The sequence below is a fragment of the Rattus rattus genome, chromosome 1 (assembly GCF_011064425.1).
Source record: "Rattus rattus isolate New Zealand chromosome 1, Rrattus_CSIRO_v1, whole genome shotgun sequence".
Taxonomy (NCBI): Eukaryota; Metazoa; Chordata; class Mammalia; order Rodentia; family Muridae; genus Rattus; species Rattus rattus.
The window spans coordinates 28,507,770-28,523,987 of NC_046154.1; the positions used below are offsets into that span (position 1 = coordinate 28,507,770).

The following is a 16,218-nucleotide window of genomic DNA, read 5'->3' on the forward strand; positions in this document are numbered from 1 at the left end:
AAGACCTTATCAAACATAACAAACTCCACACAAGTAAATAATTGAAATCACAATTGTGTTTGTTTTTGAATGATCTAAGCATCGAAAATCCTAATGAACAAAGACAAGAAAATCTAACTTTCTAAAGCATTAACCCATGTAGGAGCACGTGGTACTTTGCAGAAAGTGGGGCAGGGCTGAGTGGGAGTTTACCAATCCGCCTAAAGCCAAACCTCCTTGCTACAATCCCCTCCTTGAGGATTCAAGCTGGTGATGTCAGAAGGCGGGGCATACTTGGTCTCAAAGCTGTGATGGCGGAGAATGGTTAAGATGGGTTTTAGTTGGATCTGAGGTAGAAGCCAGCATAGTCAAAGACTAACAGCTAGGGCTACACGGAGAAACCCTGACTTGGGCTGGGTGGAATGGAATGGGGCATGGGGGAGAAGATTAAGAAAAGGATGGGTGCTGGTGTCAGGCTTCCAGGTTTGAATCCGCAATAAGCACACAGTATTGATGGATGGAGCCATAGATTATTTACCCTTTACCTGGGCATGGTGGCCCGTGCCATTAGTCCCAGTCTTGGAGAAACAAAGACAGGCAGAACTCTTGAATTCAAGGCCAATTTGATATACCTAGGGAATTCGGGGCCTGCCAAAGCCACACATGAGACATTGTCTCTAACAAACAATAGTACATACTTTTTTTCTTTTAATTAGCCTTTTCCGTACTGCCCTATATTTCCCAGATCTCTGAGTAAATGTTCTTTCTCTGAGTAATTATGAGGACCAAGCTATTACATACGAGGGAAGAACACATTGTTTGGATTATTATAAACCTTCTACTGGAATGGAGAGGGGAGGAATACCAGGCACATAACAAATTAGTGGTTTGGGCGTGAGATAAATATCTCCTAATTCACAGTTTACCCTTCTTTCCCTCTTCCACTCGCAAGTCCTCAGAGGTCCTAAAAAGTCATACATGTTCATAAGGGAGTGTATGAAAAAAATATCCAGACTGCCAAAGTTTAAGGGCCAATCATAGTTTCTGTACTAGGAAGGAGGCTGACACGAATCTCTAGACCGAATGACATAATTTCGGACCCTCAGGGTATTTGGCTCCTAAGCTTTTCGGTTGCATCTCGGGAGTTGTGGTCTGCCGCAAGGCATGAAGGGACTCGTAGTTTTTCCCACTCCCGCCTCCAAAGCCGCCTTGGCCTCTTTTCCCAGCAAGCTCCGCGCCAGCCTTTGCTGTTGATTGGCTGCCGCAGGAGAGGGTGGTCCAGCTGGCAGCAGTTACCCAGGTTTCCGGTGCTCGGCCAGAGTCGGGGACGCGGTCGGACGTCCGCGGTGAAGTATGTCTTTGGGCTGTACACGGGACGAGCTCTTCAGAGGGTCCATGACCCAGGACGCGTTAGCCGCGGAGGAACAACTAATTCTGTGGAGGGGGTGGGGAGAGTTGTGTGCTGCCGTGCTGCGCATGCGTACTTCGGGTCTAGAGGGCGCGTGGGGTGTGGGTGTCTTCTGTGTACGCGCGCGCGCGCGCGCAGGAGTCCCACGTGGGACCTGGTGGGGCGGGGGGCTGGTCGGGACTGGAGCATCCCGCCACGTCAGTCTGCGGCTCTGAGCCAATCCCGCGCTCCCGCTGCCGAGAGGGAGCCCTGTGGTGCTGAGAAGTGGCATTCAGGAGAAGGGAGGCCTCTTCCTTCCTTCACTCTGTTCTGGTGCCCCTTCTCGGAAACCGTGCCCGGGACCGTGAAGTCTCAGGCGAAGGCCGACCAGTTTGTTTGAAGATTAGAGCTTCAGATTTGGAGATTTCTCATCTAGGTTGTGAAGGATTTTGAAGTCTAGAAAATAGCAGCGGTGTCCTTAAAGGATCTACCCCTTTTCTGGCCTTGCAGATCACAATGAAGAACCAAGACAAAAAGAATGGGCCTGCCAAACACTCCAACCCGAAGAGCAGCCCCGGGCAACGGGAAGCAGGACCGGAGGGAGCTCATGGACGGCCCAGACAGACAGCTCCTGGTGCGGAAGCTGAAGGTTCCACAAGCCAGGCTCCTGGGAAGACCGAGGGTGTGTGCCAGCTCTGCTTTTCCAGTGGGCAGAGGGAGGAGTTTCTGGTACTTGCATCTGAGGCCAGTATTTACCCAGGAAGGAGGAACTATAGAATGAAACAATGCCCATTCTGTGTGATCCTCATGTTTCCTAGGGAGGTGATGAAGCTTTCCACTCTTAGCCCTGGAACGGAACCTTGGGGGCATGCTCTGACTGGTTTAAACCAAATGACAATCAAATGAGGCGCCCCATAGGCAAAGTCATATTCCCACTTGCCAGTGCCCGGTGATTAATTGTCCTTCATAAGACAGCGTCTGCTACACGTCAGTCGTCCCTCTTGTAGGGGTGCTTTACACAGTTGTCTTTGATGGTCATAACAAGTATGTTTGGGTGTTAGAAATAATTGTTTCGTCTTATAAAACGTTTTATACGACTTAGAGTTTAAAAAAAATTAAATTGAGGCCAGGCATAGTGGCCCTCACCTTTGTTCTCAGAACCCAGGAGTCAGAGGCAGGCAGATCTCTGAGTTTGAGCTCATCCTCATCCTCATAGTGAGTTCCCAGACAGCCACGGCCCTGTAGAGAGAGCCTGTCTCAACTGAATAAATAAATGGAACGTTTAACCCACACAAGTGTTTGTCTGGGCTTAAAGAAGAAAACCCAAGGGGGCGGTGTAACCACCTAACTTTCACTGTCTTCATCTTGTAGGCGCTCGAGCTAAAGCATCTCAGTCTGGGGCCCTCTGTGATGTCTCTGAGGAGCTGAGCCGACAGTTGGAAGACATTCTGAGTACATACTGTGTGGACAACAATCAGGGAGGCCCAGGTGAGGAGGGAGCTCAGGGGGAGTCCACTGAGCCTGAAGACACAGAGAAGTCCCGAACCTATGCAGCCAGGAATGGGGAGCCTGAACCGGGCATCCCAGTAGTCAATGGCGAGAAAGAGACCTCTAAGGGGGAGCCTGGCACGGAAGAGATCCGAGCAAGTGATGAGGTTGGAGACCGAGACCTTCGAAGGCCACAGGAAAAGAAGAAAGCCAAGGGTCTAGGTGAGGGGACTCCTGCTGAGGGGAGGGAGTGAACACTTCCATCTCCTGGGCTAGCCTGCTCTGTCAGGACACAAGAGAATCTGCTTCTCAAGACAGTACATCCCCCAGTTTAGTCAAAGATAGGGTCATCCCATTGAGCTGTTCAGATCACTCACTTGTGCAAGGCCTCCTGCCCTTGGGAGCCAAGTGGAGGCAGGAATCCAACTAGCTTTCTCACTGGGAATATGGAGAGCCGGAGGGGGACCTAAGTGCTCGCTAACACCACTTTCAACCTGCTGTTTGACTTTGGGCGTGTTTATTCTCCACTCCTGGAGAGGGTCTTAGTTTCCCTGTTTGTACAGCAATAGAATTGGGTTACACCAAGGTTGAAATATCAACATGGACCAGGTAAGCCACAGACCTCTTCAGAATCAAGAAAGGGCCTTCTTGATCTGAAAACCTGACTCCTACCTGGTTAGTCCCCCAGTCGCCTCTGACCAGATGAATAATTGGTAACCAAAATAATAGAAAGTAAGCAGAGGCCTCCATTGGTTGGATTTGCCATCTCCATGTTACCTTTTGGGCCTCCCAGGGCTGACAGCTCAGAACCTGGTCTGTGCTGAGTACAGTGGAACCCAAGGGAGACAACTGTAAGGTTTCCTGGCTGAGGTAAAGGAAGGCAGTGGCAGCCAGGCACCGTGGCGTGCACCTTTAATCCCAGTACCTGAGAAGCAGGAGCAAGTGGATCTCCTGAGTACCAGACCAGCCAGCTGCATAATGAAACCTTATCACAAACAAATAAAGGACAGGAGTGATGGGACAATGTGAAAATACAAACTTAGAACCTATTGTAAACCGAATGTGGTAGTGTATGCCTCTAATGGGGAACTAGGAGGAACAGAAGCAGGAAGATGCTGAGTTCAAAGCCAGCGTGGGCTACATAGCAATACCCCCTCTCTCTCGTGTGTGTATGTTTGTGTGTGTGTGTGTGTGTGTGTGTGTGTGTTACTGTAACCATGTCATTGGCCCTCCTCCCTCATTTTGTTGTGTCTTAAAGACAGACTTCTTGCTTTTTTTCCCCCTAAGACACAGGGTCACATATGAAAGAGACAAGCATTTTTTTTTTAAGCTTTTATTTATTTATTCCATGTATGTGAGTGCACTGTCACTGTCTTTGGACACACCAGAAGAGGGCATTGGATCCCATTACAGATGGTTGTAAGACACCATGTGGTTGCTGGGATTTGAACTCAGAACCTCTGGAAGAGCAGTCAGTGCTCTTAACCGCTGTCTCATCTCTCCAGCCCGAGACATGCATCTTAAATATAACTGTAGTTATGTCTGTTGACAGGAGTTTAGCTAATTCCTCCAGGGACATCAGACAGTATCCCTAGGTTTATCAATAGATTTGTCTTTCTCCTGTTGATATTGTCTTCAGATAGGTTTTTGTCTCCCTGGCAGTGCTTCCCAAAGAGATTGGCCTGTTGTGACGAGCATTTGTTAGTAGCATTGCGGACAGACACTACTCAGGTTGTGGTGGCACTGGGCACTGAAGCTTCAGGGTTGAGCTGACTGCAATTCTTCATGAAGCACTGGTGTAACAGGAAAACTACCTTAGCCCTCGGAAGTATAGGCTGGGGCCTAGAGGGGGGGACCCTCAAGAAGGGGGCGTGCCTTCACTCCCTGTGCTTTTCAGGGAAAGAGATCACTTTGCTGATGCAGACACTGAACACGCTGAGTACCCCAGAGGAGAAGCTGGCTGCACTGTGCAAGAAGTACGCCGAGCTGGTCAGTCCCTCCCCTCTCTTTCCTCTCTTACCCTCTCTGCCTTTGGAAAGTCAGCGGGCTACTTGGGGTAGGTGGGGGTACAGGAACACACATTGGCTTAATTTCTGTTGACTTTTTAAAAGATTCTCCCACCCCTATCTGTTAAATGAGAATTTACTTTCCAGTCAGTAAGAGGAGAAACTTTATAAGTAAATTTCCCAATGATTTTCAGGTAATAGAATGCTGGCGTCAGTCCCAGATACTGTGTAGTCATGTCTTTATATGTTTCTACATGCATCTTCCCAAAATGGTCCGCCTCTCGATTTGTCATCTTTGTGGGCATTTGTCCTATTACTTCCTTAGCGTGAGTCCTAAGTGAAGGGAAAGGCAGTTCCAGGAGCTTGATCCAATTTAGGTTCGGTTCTTGAGACAAGGTGATAACCTCCATATTGGATCATGAGAAATACCAAGACATGGTGGTGCATACATCCATCCTGGAGGATCAGGGATTCAAGGCCAGCCTGGACTACGTGACCTTGTCTTGAAAGAGAAATGCTAAGTGTGGTCTTGCTACTTCTCTCATTGTAAAAGTCTGGAGTAGATTGGGGGTCAAGAGATACAGAGAGGGGGGAGTATAGAGGAGGGGCTGGTGAGGTCGCTCAGTGTTTGAAAACAGTGGCTGCTCCTCCCGAGGGCCTGGGCTTGATTCTAAGCACCCACGTAGTGTCTCACAACCGTCTTTAACTATGTATAGTTCCAGGCAATCTGAAACTCTCTTCTAGACTCTGAGAGTTCCAGGCACACAAGTGTAGCATAGACATAGATGCAAGCAAGACACCAAGAGACTTTAAATAAAGTTAAAACAAATACAGAGTCTAGTATGGTGGTGCACACTTTCAGTGCCAGCACTCGGGAGGCACGGGCAGGTGGAGCTCTTGAGTTGAAGGCCAGCCCGGTCTACAGAGTGAGTTGACATAGTGAGTTCCAGAAAGAAAAACAGAAAAGATAAAGTCCATTTTAGAAGGCTTCAACTAGGAAAATACTGATGTTGCAAGGGAGGAGGAACTGAGCTCCTGGGGTAACGTTTTGAATAGAGGAGGGAGCTAAGGCCTGACGCACAAGGAGGGGGCCTCCACCAGGGATGGAGACGATGGTCCCTGTCTGTAAGTGACGAGGACAAGCACAGTCAGACGCTGGGTGGGAAGCTTGTGCTGAAAGTCCCCCTGGTGCCTTCGGGGTTTCCAGGGAAATGAGAGTGAGGACAGTGTCTGGCGGGGAAGATAGAAAAAGGAGCTGAACCGTTGTCTCGGAAAGGGGTGTAGATCATAGGAGGAGGTGGTGGCCTTTCTGGGCAGTAGGAGTCTTCCAGGCTTGGTATCTGATTTAAAGGAAGACTCTTCCGACCCCGAGGCTTCAGTGCTGGTGCAGCAGAGGAGGAAGGGGCTTGACTAGGGTAAAGGGATAAGCCAGGTTAGAAGGTAAAAGATCTAAGATAAAAATGTAAAATATCTGAAATTAATTACTTTCCTGTTGAAATTATAATATTTTAAGCTAGTGGTTGTAGCTTATTGGTATAGAGTGCTAGGCTAGTCTGGATAAATTATTCAATATCTTCCAGAATAAAGTCAGATTTCAGAGTTGGGGCGTGGTGGCACATGTACTTGTAATCTCCAGGCTGAGGCTGGAGAATCATAATGAATTTGAGAGCGGTCGTAATTTTCTTTAGTTTAAGGACATATGGGTCGCGAAGCATTACCTTGTCTTAAAAAAACAAAGTTTTTAATTTTTTACCTTTCACTTTTTGGCGTGGCCACAAGAAGATTGTAATCATTTACACAGGTTGCCTTTCTGTTATCCAAGGCTGGATATAATCAAGGGAGAGGAGCTAAGCTAGAAAGGAGTAGGTCTATGGAAGGGCTCAGGACTGTGTAGTCAAGAGAATTAGAAGGACTTTTTGTCAGTAATAGCCATTTGAGGCCAGCCTGACCTTCAGAGTAAGTTCCAGGATAGCCAAGGCTTCAGGAGAAACCCTGTCTCAAACAATAACAACAACAACAGTAATAATAACAATAACAACGGTGGTGGTGGTGGTGGTGGTGGTGGTGGTGGTGGTGGTGGTGGTGGTGGTGGGTGGTGGTGGTGGTGGTGGTGAGATTGCCACAAATACGAATAGTAGTTGTAGCCAAGCAGTGGTGACACGTGCCTTAATCCCAGCTCTTGGGGCAGATACACGGGATCCCCATGAGTTCAGGGATAGCGAGGGCAACACAAAGAAACCTTGTCTTCAACCCCGCCTCCTACCCCCCAAATAAAAGAGTAGCAGTTGTGGGGAAATGCAGTGTGTTGAGAAGGAGGCTGGTGCTGACGAGCTCTGTGAGTTGGTTGCATGTAGACTAGTCGTTTGGTCGGATGTGGTACCCAACAGTCTGGACCGTGGGCTCGTCCACTGGAGTCAGCTGGGATAGAGGCTGGGATCTGATGGCTGACTTCATTGGTCCCCGTGATTATTCATAATTACTTCCCCCAAGAAACCTTTGGTCAGTCTGTACAGGTACCGGGAGGAGCATGTGGAGCTCCGATGCTTTTGGTGTGAGCGCCTGCTTATGTGAGCTGTGGTGACTGCAGTGGGAGGAGTGAGTGGTGACTAGCTTAGCAGTCTCCAGAGCCATGTAATCGTGCCCTGCTGACACTCCCACCTCCTCAATTCCTGTCAGCTGGAAGAGCACCGCAATGCCCAGAAGCAGACAAAGCTGCTGCAGAGGAAGCAGACCCAGCTCGTGCAGGAGAAGGACCATCTGCGTGGTGAGCACAGCAAGGCTGTCCTGGCCCGAAGTAAGCTTGAGAGCCTGTGCCGGGAGCTGCAACGGCACAACCGATCCCTAAAGGTAGGCCAGGTAGTATTCACTGGACCTTGTGGGCTTTCTCCTTAGAGCGACTGCCACTATGTTGTACAGTGAGTTCTAGGCCGGCTTGGATTACATAGGAAGATTCATGTAAAAAAAGAAGCAGCTGGGGCTGGAGAGATGGCTCAGAGGTTAAGAGCACTGACTGCTCTTCCAGAGGTCCTGAGTTCAATTCCCAGCAACCACATGGTGGCTCACAACCATCTGTAAAGACATCCGATGCCCTCTTCTGGTGTGTCTGAGGACAGCTACAGTGTACTCATATATATAATAAATGAATAAATCTTAAAAAAAAAAAAGAAGAAGCAGCAGCAGCAGCAGCAGCTTAGGTACGGTATAGCTCAGTCCAGTTCCACCAGAGAACTGTGACTACCTGTGATAGCAGTCTCCTACTGCCCACGTGTACTTACCCTCTGTACAAACAGTGAGCTTTTAAGAAAACACAGGTGTGTCCTGACTCCCACTTTAGAAGCTCTAGTCCATGAATTGGGAGACCTAATGGCTTTTTAGATCTGCGACGAGGAAGACAGCAGCAGAGTGTGGCAGGAATATATGGCATAGCAAAGCTGCTCAAGAGAGCACTTCCAGCAACCTGAAGCCATCTTACAGGCCTCATCTCTTGAGGTTCCCCTCCCAGTGGCATCACAGAAGGTTCAGAGTGCCCTACAGAATAAGCCCTGTGGAACCTTAGGCTGCAACCTGGGGAGATGGACCAAGACAGTGCTTACCATTACCAGCATTAGAACTGGAGACTGGGTCCCTGTCGCCCGTGTACACGGCTGGGCTGGGTAGTGTGACTTGGTAAAGTGTGGAGGATAAGATGGCTGAGTGGTTAACAGTAGTACTTAGAAGTTTTCCAGAGGACCCATCTTCTGTTCCTGCACCCCCATTTGGCTGTCCACAAGCCATCTTGAGGAGACTGACACCCGCATCTGATTTCTAGGGACCCACATACATGTGACATACGTTCACAAAGATACATAAATATACAGAAATAAAAAAAAACATAAACAAGGAGTGGTGGACAGGTAGCCCAGTGGTTAAAGCATAGCTGCTTTTCCCGAGGAACCGCTTCACTTCCCACCATACATGGCAGCTCACGGCTGTCTAGCTCCAGTCGCAGATCACTACTCCCTTCAAAAAGTAACAAATGCATACGGTAAAGAAAGAATGATAATGGCAGTTGACCTTTAGCCTCTATGTGCCCGTGTGCGCAGTAGTCACAGTAGTGCTCAGCTGGAGAGATGGTCTCAGCGCTCTTCCAGAGGTCCTGAGTTCAATTCCCAGCAACCACATGGGGGCTCTTCTCGTGTGCTCGAAGACGGGGTACCCACATACATAAAATAAACATACATACATAAAATGAATACATCTTTAAAAAAACCTCTGCATACATTATGCAGTGCATAGGCATACATAAGGCCAAAATACTCAAATAAAACTTTAAAAAATTTAAAAACCAAAAATATTCTTGTTATGTAGGAATATATGTGTCTGTGTCCTGGGCCAATTGTGTGGTGTGGAATTTTGTCATAGACTAAATTCAGAATTGAAATGGCTGAGTCAGTGTACACAGCACTTAGCATTGGTAGAATTTTCTAGGTTGCCTTCCATTAAAATGTTTGGTTGCCTAATTGTTCACCGTTCTGCCAGTCCTGAATATTTACATTTTATTATCTTGTTCTGTGTGGGAAACAGGAGAGACTAGGACGACATTAAAACAGGAACACAAAATTGAAACAAGCAGGGAACGAGAGTTCAGGGGGTCCCAGATGTTCCAGAATGGCACTTCCTGTGACTGCCGAGTACTTCTTGGGTTGTCACTTGATAGCCCGTGATTTACAGAGGGGCACATCAGAAGACCCAGTTGTGTGACATCCTTCAGCCTAGGGTGCTCCCCAGGGGCCAGGACGCTGTTGGCGAAGACTGGACTGTGTAAGTAGTTAGGGAGCTTTGTGCGGAGCTGGGAGCTGTGGACAGTGGTTCCAGGGCTTGCTTCTCTCTGCAGGAGGAAGGTGTGCAGCGAGCCCGAGAGGAGGAGGAGAAGCGCAAAGAGGTGACTTCACACTTCCAGGTGACACTGAATGACATTCAGCTGCAGATGGAACAGCATAACGAGCGGAACGCCAAGCTGCGACTAGAGAATGTGGAGCTGGCCGAGAGGCTCAAGAAGTTGATTGAGCAGTACGAGCTTCGTGAGGAGGTGAGGGGAAGGTGGTCGTGGCCAGCAGACTGGGAGGCTGTAGTGTGTGCTGGGGACTGGGGCAGCAGCTGCAGGCTTTTTCTTGCTCTTACTTCAAAAGATGGTGTCTGAACCAGCATCTAGAATATTCAGTTCTAGAGTGGAGGAATGTCCTGTCCTAGCCCGACATCTGACCTGTTGAGGTTAGCAGGAGGCTTCCCAAGGCCATGGGGATGAGAATGAGACTGGACGAAGTGCCTTGTTTCCTAGAGGTGGGGCTTTCTTGAAAGGGAGCTCCTGACAAGCATTAAGGGCATTAATACCTTTCTACAGCATATCGACAAAGTCTTCAAACATAAGGACCTGCAGCAGCAGCTAGTGGACGCCAAACTCCAGCAGGCCCAGGAGATGCTGAAGGAGGCAGAGGAGCGGCACCAGCGGGAGAAGGAGTTTGTGAGGCTCAGGCCTGGGGGCTGCCGTGGGGGCTAGAAGGAAGAGGGCTGGGTTCTGACTTAGCTCAGTCTAGTTCTTCAGGATGGGAGAGGTTTTGCCTGCCCAGTCCGGTACTCGCCTGTCCAGACAGAAGTCTGAGAACAAGTAGCCCCAGTGGGTTCAGGGCTTGTGGTTGAGGAAGGCCAAGCATGCCGCAGGGGCTTCTGACAGGTTCTGGGTCCTGTCTTGGAAATAGCTCTTGAAAGAGGCGGTGGAGTCCCAGAGGATGTGCGAGCTGATGAAGCAGCAGGAGACCCACTTAAAGCAGCAGGTGAGACAGGGGCCTGACCTACAGTTTCCAAGACCTTTCACAGGGGCCCATCTTCAGGGGAGGGAAGACACACGACTCTCGTCTTAGGCTGGCTTTGCACCAGTTGGCATGTTGGTGTGTTTTGTTTTGTTTTCCCCAAGACAGCTCTGGCTGTCCTGAAACTTGCTTTGTAGACCAGGTTGACCTTGAACTCAAAGATTTGCCTGCCTCCGCCTCCTAAGTAATGGGATTAAAAGTGTGTGCCACCATGCTGGGCATTTTTATTGTTGTTTTGTTTGAAAAGGTCTCTGAGTTTAGCTCTGGCTATAACTAACCCAGAATGTAGCTTGTACACCAGGCTCAGGTTGACCTTGAACTTGTGACAGTCCTCTGACTCCCAGATGCATGAGGCCTTAGCTACCATGTCTAGCTCGATTTCTGTTTATTTTTCTTTTTCTTTACTATTATGCATTTGAGTATTTTGCATGGATGTATATCTGTGCCCCATTTGTGTTCCTGGTTCCTTCAGAGGTCAGAAGAGTTACAGACATTTGTGGCCTCCATGTAAGAGAATTGAACCCAGGTCCACAGCCAGTGATCTTAGCTGCTGGCCATCCCTTCAGCCCCATCAATGTATGTTTAGTTGTTTTGTTTTCCTTTTGTATGAGACCAGTGTCTCCACATGCTGACGTCTTCCCAAGGCTCACTGTGCAGGATTCTCCTGTGGGACACACCCTGCTGTGCACAGCTTTGCGTGTGTGGTATTGGGAAATGGTGTCGGTGGAGTGGGTTCTGTCCGACTGGGGGCGCTGTCTCATCTTTGCTTCTGTGCCTCTCTCCCAGCTCGCCCTGTATACAGAGAAGTTCGAGGAATTCCAGAACACACTTTCCAAAAGCAGTGAAGTGTTCACCACGTTCAAACAGGAGATGGAAAAGGTAAACCATGGGTTCCCTCAGCCCGGCCAAGAGGGGGCTCTGGCCACTTCTTTAGAGCTGAGCTGCCCTTGACAACCTCTTCGTGTATCAGGAGAGGTGGTTAGAAAGGGGCTCCCTCTCCTCCCACAGGGGACAGTGTCTGTTTTTCTGTTATTATTTGGTTTGATTTCTTTATTTATGCTGGAATTAAAATAGAGAATATGCATTTTGCTACTAGGCTTCGATGGTGGGTTTTTTCCCTGGAACTCTTGGTGTAGACCAGACTGGTCTTGAACTCTGAAATATCCACCCTGCCTCTACCTCGAGTGCTGGGATAAAGTGGGGCTGGTGTGTATAGGGTATGCAGACGCCACAGAATGCATATGGAGGCCCGAGGACAATTACAGGAGCGGACTCTGCCGGTTTGGGGCATGGGGCTCATTAGGCTGGGCAGGCATCGAGTGCCTTCTTTATTTCCTAAGCAGTCTTGTCGACCCTCAGTGCTCAGATTAACTCGAGGCTCCCAGGTGGCACAGAGGTAAAGCCAGTCCAACCCTGACCTTTCTGTCCATCTGCGCTGTAACAGATGACAAAGAAGATCAAGAAGCTGGAGAAAGAGACCACCGTGTATCGGTCCCGGTGGGAGAGCAGCAACAAGGCTCTGCTGGAGATGGCTGAGGAGGTGAGTGGACAGCTGTGGGTCTGCTGTGGCCTTTTCTTTCCTCTTTCTTTCTCTCAGTCACTGACACTGAGCACACAAGTGTGGCTGCATCTCCAGGGGCACTTATCCAGTGCACCTTTTTTAAATCCCTGCATATTTTTTGAGACCTGAGATTGGTCAGGAGTCCCGTTTAATAGCTGACAGTTTCAAGATGAACATAGTATGTCAAGGTCGTCTGGTAAATAAGTAGAAGCCCACATCGTCTAACACCAAAGTCAGACCCTAAGCTAGGGCTGTCTACTAAATGGGCCGGCTTTTGGGTGTAAGCTGCCCAAAGGAACCGAATGTCACTGAGTGCTTGGTTTCTCTCCCTAGAAAACCCTCCGGGACAAAGAGCTGGAAGGCCTGCAGGTGAAAACCCAGCGGCTGGAGAAGCTCTGCCGGGCACTGCAGACAGAGCGCAATGACCTGAACAAGAGGGTACAGGACCTGACTGCTGGGGGCCAGGGCTCCCTCACTGACACTGGCTCCGAGCGGAGGCCGGAGGCTGCCACTGCCTCCAAGGAACAAGGGGTTGAGAGTCCTGGGGCTCAACCTTCCAGCTCTCCAAAGGCCACAGATGCTCCTGGCTGCCCTGGAGCACCGAGCACAGAAACAGCAGGCCAAACAGGGCCCGGAGAGCCCACCTCTGCTACGGCCTAGAGGTCATGGTGCTTGGGCATGCTGGGAAGGGAGCAGCAGCCCAGTCAGGCCTGGTCCGTGCAAGGCTTCCACACTGAGCAGCCCAGTGCTAAGGCCAGGGTGTTCTGACCTGGAGGGCATAGGACACTTGACAATTTTGAATTTTGTGGGTTAGTCTTACATGGCTGGGGCAGGTGTGCAGAACCTCGTGCAGTCACATAGTTAACACCTGTAGGTGTACTGTGGGCTTTCACTGAGGATGGGTGTGTGGGTGAAGTTGGTGACTCTGTAAAGAGTCTTCGATGTCATCTCTAACTGTCATCACAGTAAGCTGGCAGGTCAGATGACGCCAACATTTTCCTACCCAGCTCTGAGGCTCAGACCCCTCTTGGCCCTTTTCAGAGCTCGTGACAAGTGAAGACACCCAGGCCTGGCTCTTCTTTTTTGTAAACAGAATTTGGGCAGTTTGGGCTCTTGTCACTCCCTGGAGGTTTCACTGCTTCTCTCAACCTGGGAATGGTGTCCCTGGCAGAGCCTTTGTGGGAACAGAAGTGGAGGGTGTGCCCTCGAGGGAAGGAATGCCCTCGCCCACTTCCCCCGGTGATGCCGGGTCCAGGCCAGTGCTGCTTCTCAGCTCTCAGTAGCCTTAGCTTTCACAGGTGCCTCTAGCCTGCACAAGGACTGACAGATGCTACCCAAAGGATTCTTTTGGGAGGGTTTTTGTTTGTTTTGCTTAAGAGTTTGTATTAAAAATCTTCGAAGGAAGGAATAGGGATACTATAGCAGTGGTCCCCAGGTGCCTGGCCTCCAGTGCCCCACTTGGAACCACCCTGTCAGGGTCCTTTGCCATGTCGGTGCCAAGGTATCCTGCCTGGGAAGGTGAGATATTCAAGCGAAGGGAGGAGGCTTCTAATGGCTTTGCCACAAGCTTGCCTATGGGCTTCAGCCTAGGAGGCGACCACTAGTTTCCCACCACTGCCTCCACGGGTCCACATGCCACTTGGCTTATGGCCATTGTTTTGTCCCTCCCCCCTTACCTCCAACTCAGAGGAGCAGTTTTTGAAAACTGCTCTCGTGCCATTTCCTGGCAGCCTCTTGGCCAAAAAAATGAGACCTTGGGATGTCACTTCTTCCTGCCTAAGCCCTAAGGTAGGGCGAGAACAGACATCCCAGGAACCAAAATGGCCACAGGGTGTTGGGTTTGCCTTCCCTCCCCATTCCTCTCACAACGTTACTGTGTTCTCTGCGCAGCTCTGAAGTTCTTGTTGCACACTGTCAGGGCATTAGCAGTTTCACAGCAGCTTTCTGGGGTAACAGTGTCTCGGAAACGATGCTCTCTTTCCATAAGCTAAGTAGGCCATACACCAAGATTGGATGAAGTTTTGCTTCTTACTGTATTCACCTCTTGCATTGTCCTGCAAGTTTCCTCATCTTCCATAACTATCTTCTAAGCCCCACATGCTCACATTGAAAACTGAGCTGGGATGGTATATCCCTGTAATCCCAGAACTCAGCAGGGCTCGGAAGCAGGACCCCTCGTCAGAAAACCAAGATGTTACAGGCCAGTAGGAGACATCATGTGCTAATGATCATGTATTTAAGTCCAGAAATGACAAAGCAATGGCCCTTCCCCATGCCACGGGCTCTACCGGTTCAAATATTTGCTACCCTGGGATATTTATTGAGGCTGCTTTGCCATCTCTAGCTGGGATCTGTTGTCCTGTGGAATTTCTCCCAAGGTCTTCTCTCTTGGGAATCATAGTATTCTTCCCGTTCCAGTAAGGCCTCACAGCCCGCATCCAGGCTGAGATCTGGCCCTTTAACCCATGGGGCTCCTTAGGCTGCAGAGACGTAGGATAAGGCGTCTTTCTGCCTCTGTGGTCCGTGTACATTGGCTGCCTCACTTCAGCTACCTCTTACAGCGCGTGCAGGGTTACAGTTGGGTGTCAGTGAGGCAGGCTGGGAGGCCACAGTGTCAATAGAACCTTGGCCGTTTGCTCCATCCACTTGTAGGCACCCAGGGCAATACATAGATGGCAACCTCTTCCTTTCCCTCCACTGACCAAATCTGAAGTCACTACAGCTGCTCTGCTTTCCAAAGTCAGCCCAGGAGTCTGGGCCACTGCAGGGAGGTCGCCTGTGGGAGAGGGCCAGGCCCTTCCTCACTTGGGCAAGCCCCTTGCTCATGACCTCATTTTAGGACCAAGAGCTGTGTTGGTTTCTTAGATTGTTAGCTTTTTCTCTAGAGGACCACAGTGGGTACGCCTTAGAGCCGAGGACCCTTGGCTCTACAATGTTTAGGTCCTTGTCCGGGTGAGAGCTTCATGTTCGCCACGTCAGCCGCACTCTTGTTGTTTTCCGTGAGGCTTTTGGACCATGGGCAGAGCTTAGGCACTTTCTGTAAGACTGTTGTTTCTGTAAAGATGGTTGTTCAATGCTTCCTAGTCCCAGTCATGTCAGTCCTACTGAGGGCTGCCCGGGTGTCGCAGCGGGGCTGCAGCCCCTCCCACCTTAGTGGCATGGGTGGGTCACCAGGCATCCCGCTGCCCTTCTTGAGCAGCCTGAGGCAGGAGGGCTGCCTCTGTCCCCATAACTGCTTTCCTTTGCCTCCCACCCTTGTTTGAAGTTGTGCTGACAGCTTTTTTCCCCCTCTCTCCCCTTCCCAGTCTACTTTTGGTATTCACAACAGCCAGGGACTTGATATTGATGTATTTTACACCACATTAAATAGTCTATTGCCTTACTTGTATCTCAGCTAATCAAATTATTTGATGTTTCTGGATCTGCAAAGTGGCCTGGTATTGTCCTGCATCCTACCTGCCACAAGTTCAGGACCCTGACAGATTCTTTGGAAGTTTCGATAAGGTGTACACAGCTATAATCCCAGCACAGAAAGGCTAAGGCATGGTTGCTGTGAGTTCAAGACTGGGGCAACATCAGCTAGATTTATGAACAGGAACCCTGACTCAAGAGGGTGGGGTTGAGGGCCTCCAGCCCTTAATCCCAGCACTGAAGGAAAAGGCAGAAGGATCTTTAGTCTGAGGTCAGCCTGGTCTACATGGTGGAGAGAATGTGCTACTTCAAGTTGCCCTTTTGCTCTCCCTAAGTACATCTTGACACCGCCACACAGGTTCATAATACATGCAATTTTTAAAGAAAGTAACTACTTAGAGGAAAGCTTCTACTTTTAAAGCAGAAGAGGTCCTGAAAGGGACAGACGGCATTCACGGCCTCATTTAAGAAGCAGTTGAGCCGGCATGGCAGAACAAGCCTTTAATCCCAAAGGCAGAAGCAGGCTAACGAAACCTTTAG

The 16,218-nt window shown here is 49.7% G+C and overlaps 1 protein-coding gene across 1 annotated transcript; it reads left to right on the forward strand.

The window, feature by feature from the left end:
- Positions 1-1,231: 1,231 nt before the first annotated feature.
- On the forward strand, positions 1,232-15,655 carry Txlna (taxilin alpha). The gene is made up of 11 exons (XM_032897053.1): positions 1,232-1,330; positions 1,877-2,048; positions 2,738-3,076; positions 4,752-4,843; positions 7,537-7,707; positions 9,734-9,928; positions 10,241-10,360; positions 10,596-10,670; positions 11,493-11,585; positions 12,151-12,246; positions 12,601-15,655. Exons 2-11 carry the CDS (start codon positions 1,883-1,885, stop codon positions 12,925-12,927), a joined length of 1,674 nt encoding a protein of 557 aa, XP_032752944.1. The 5' UTR covers positions 1,232-1,330; positions 1,877-1,882; the 3' UTR covers positions 12,928-15,655.
- Positions 15,656-16,218: the final 563 nt, after the last annotated feature.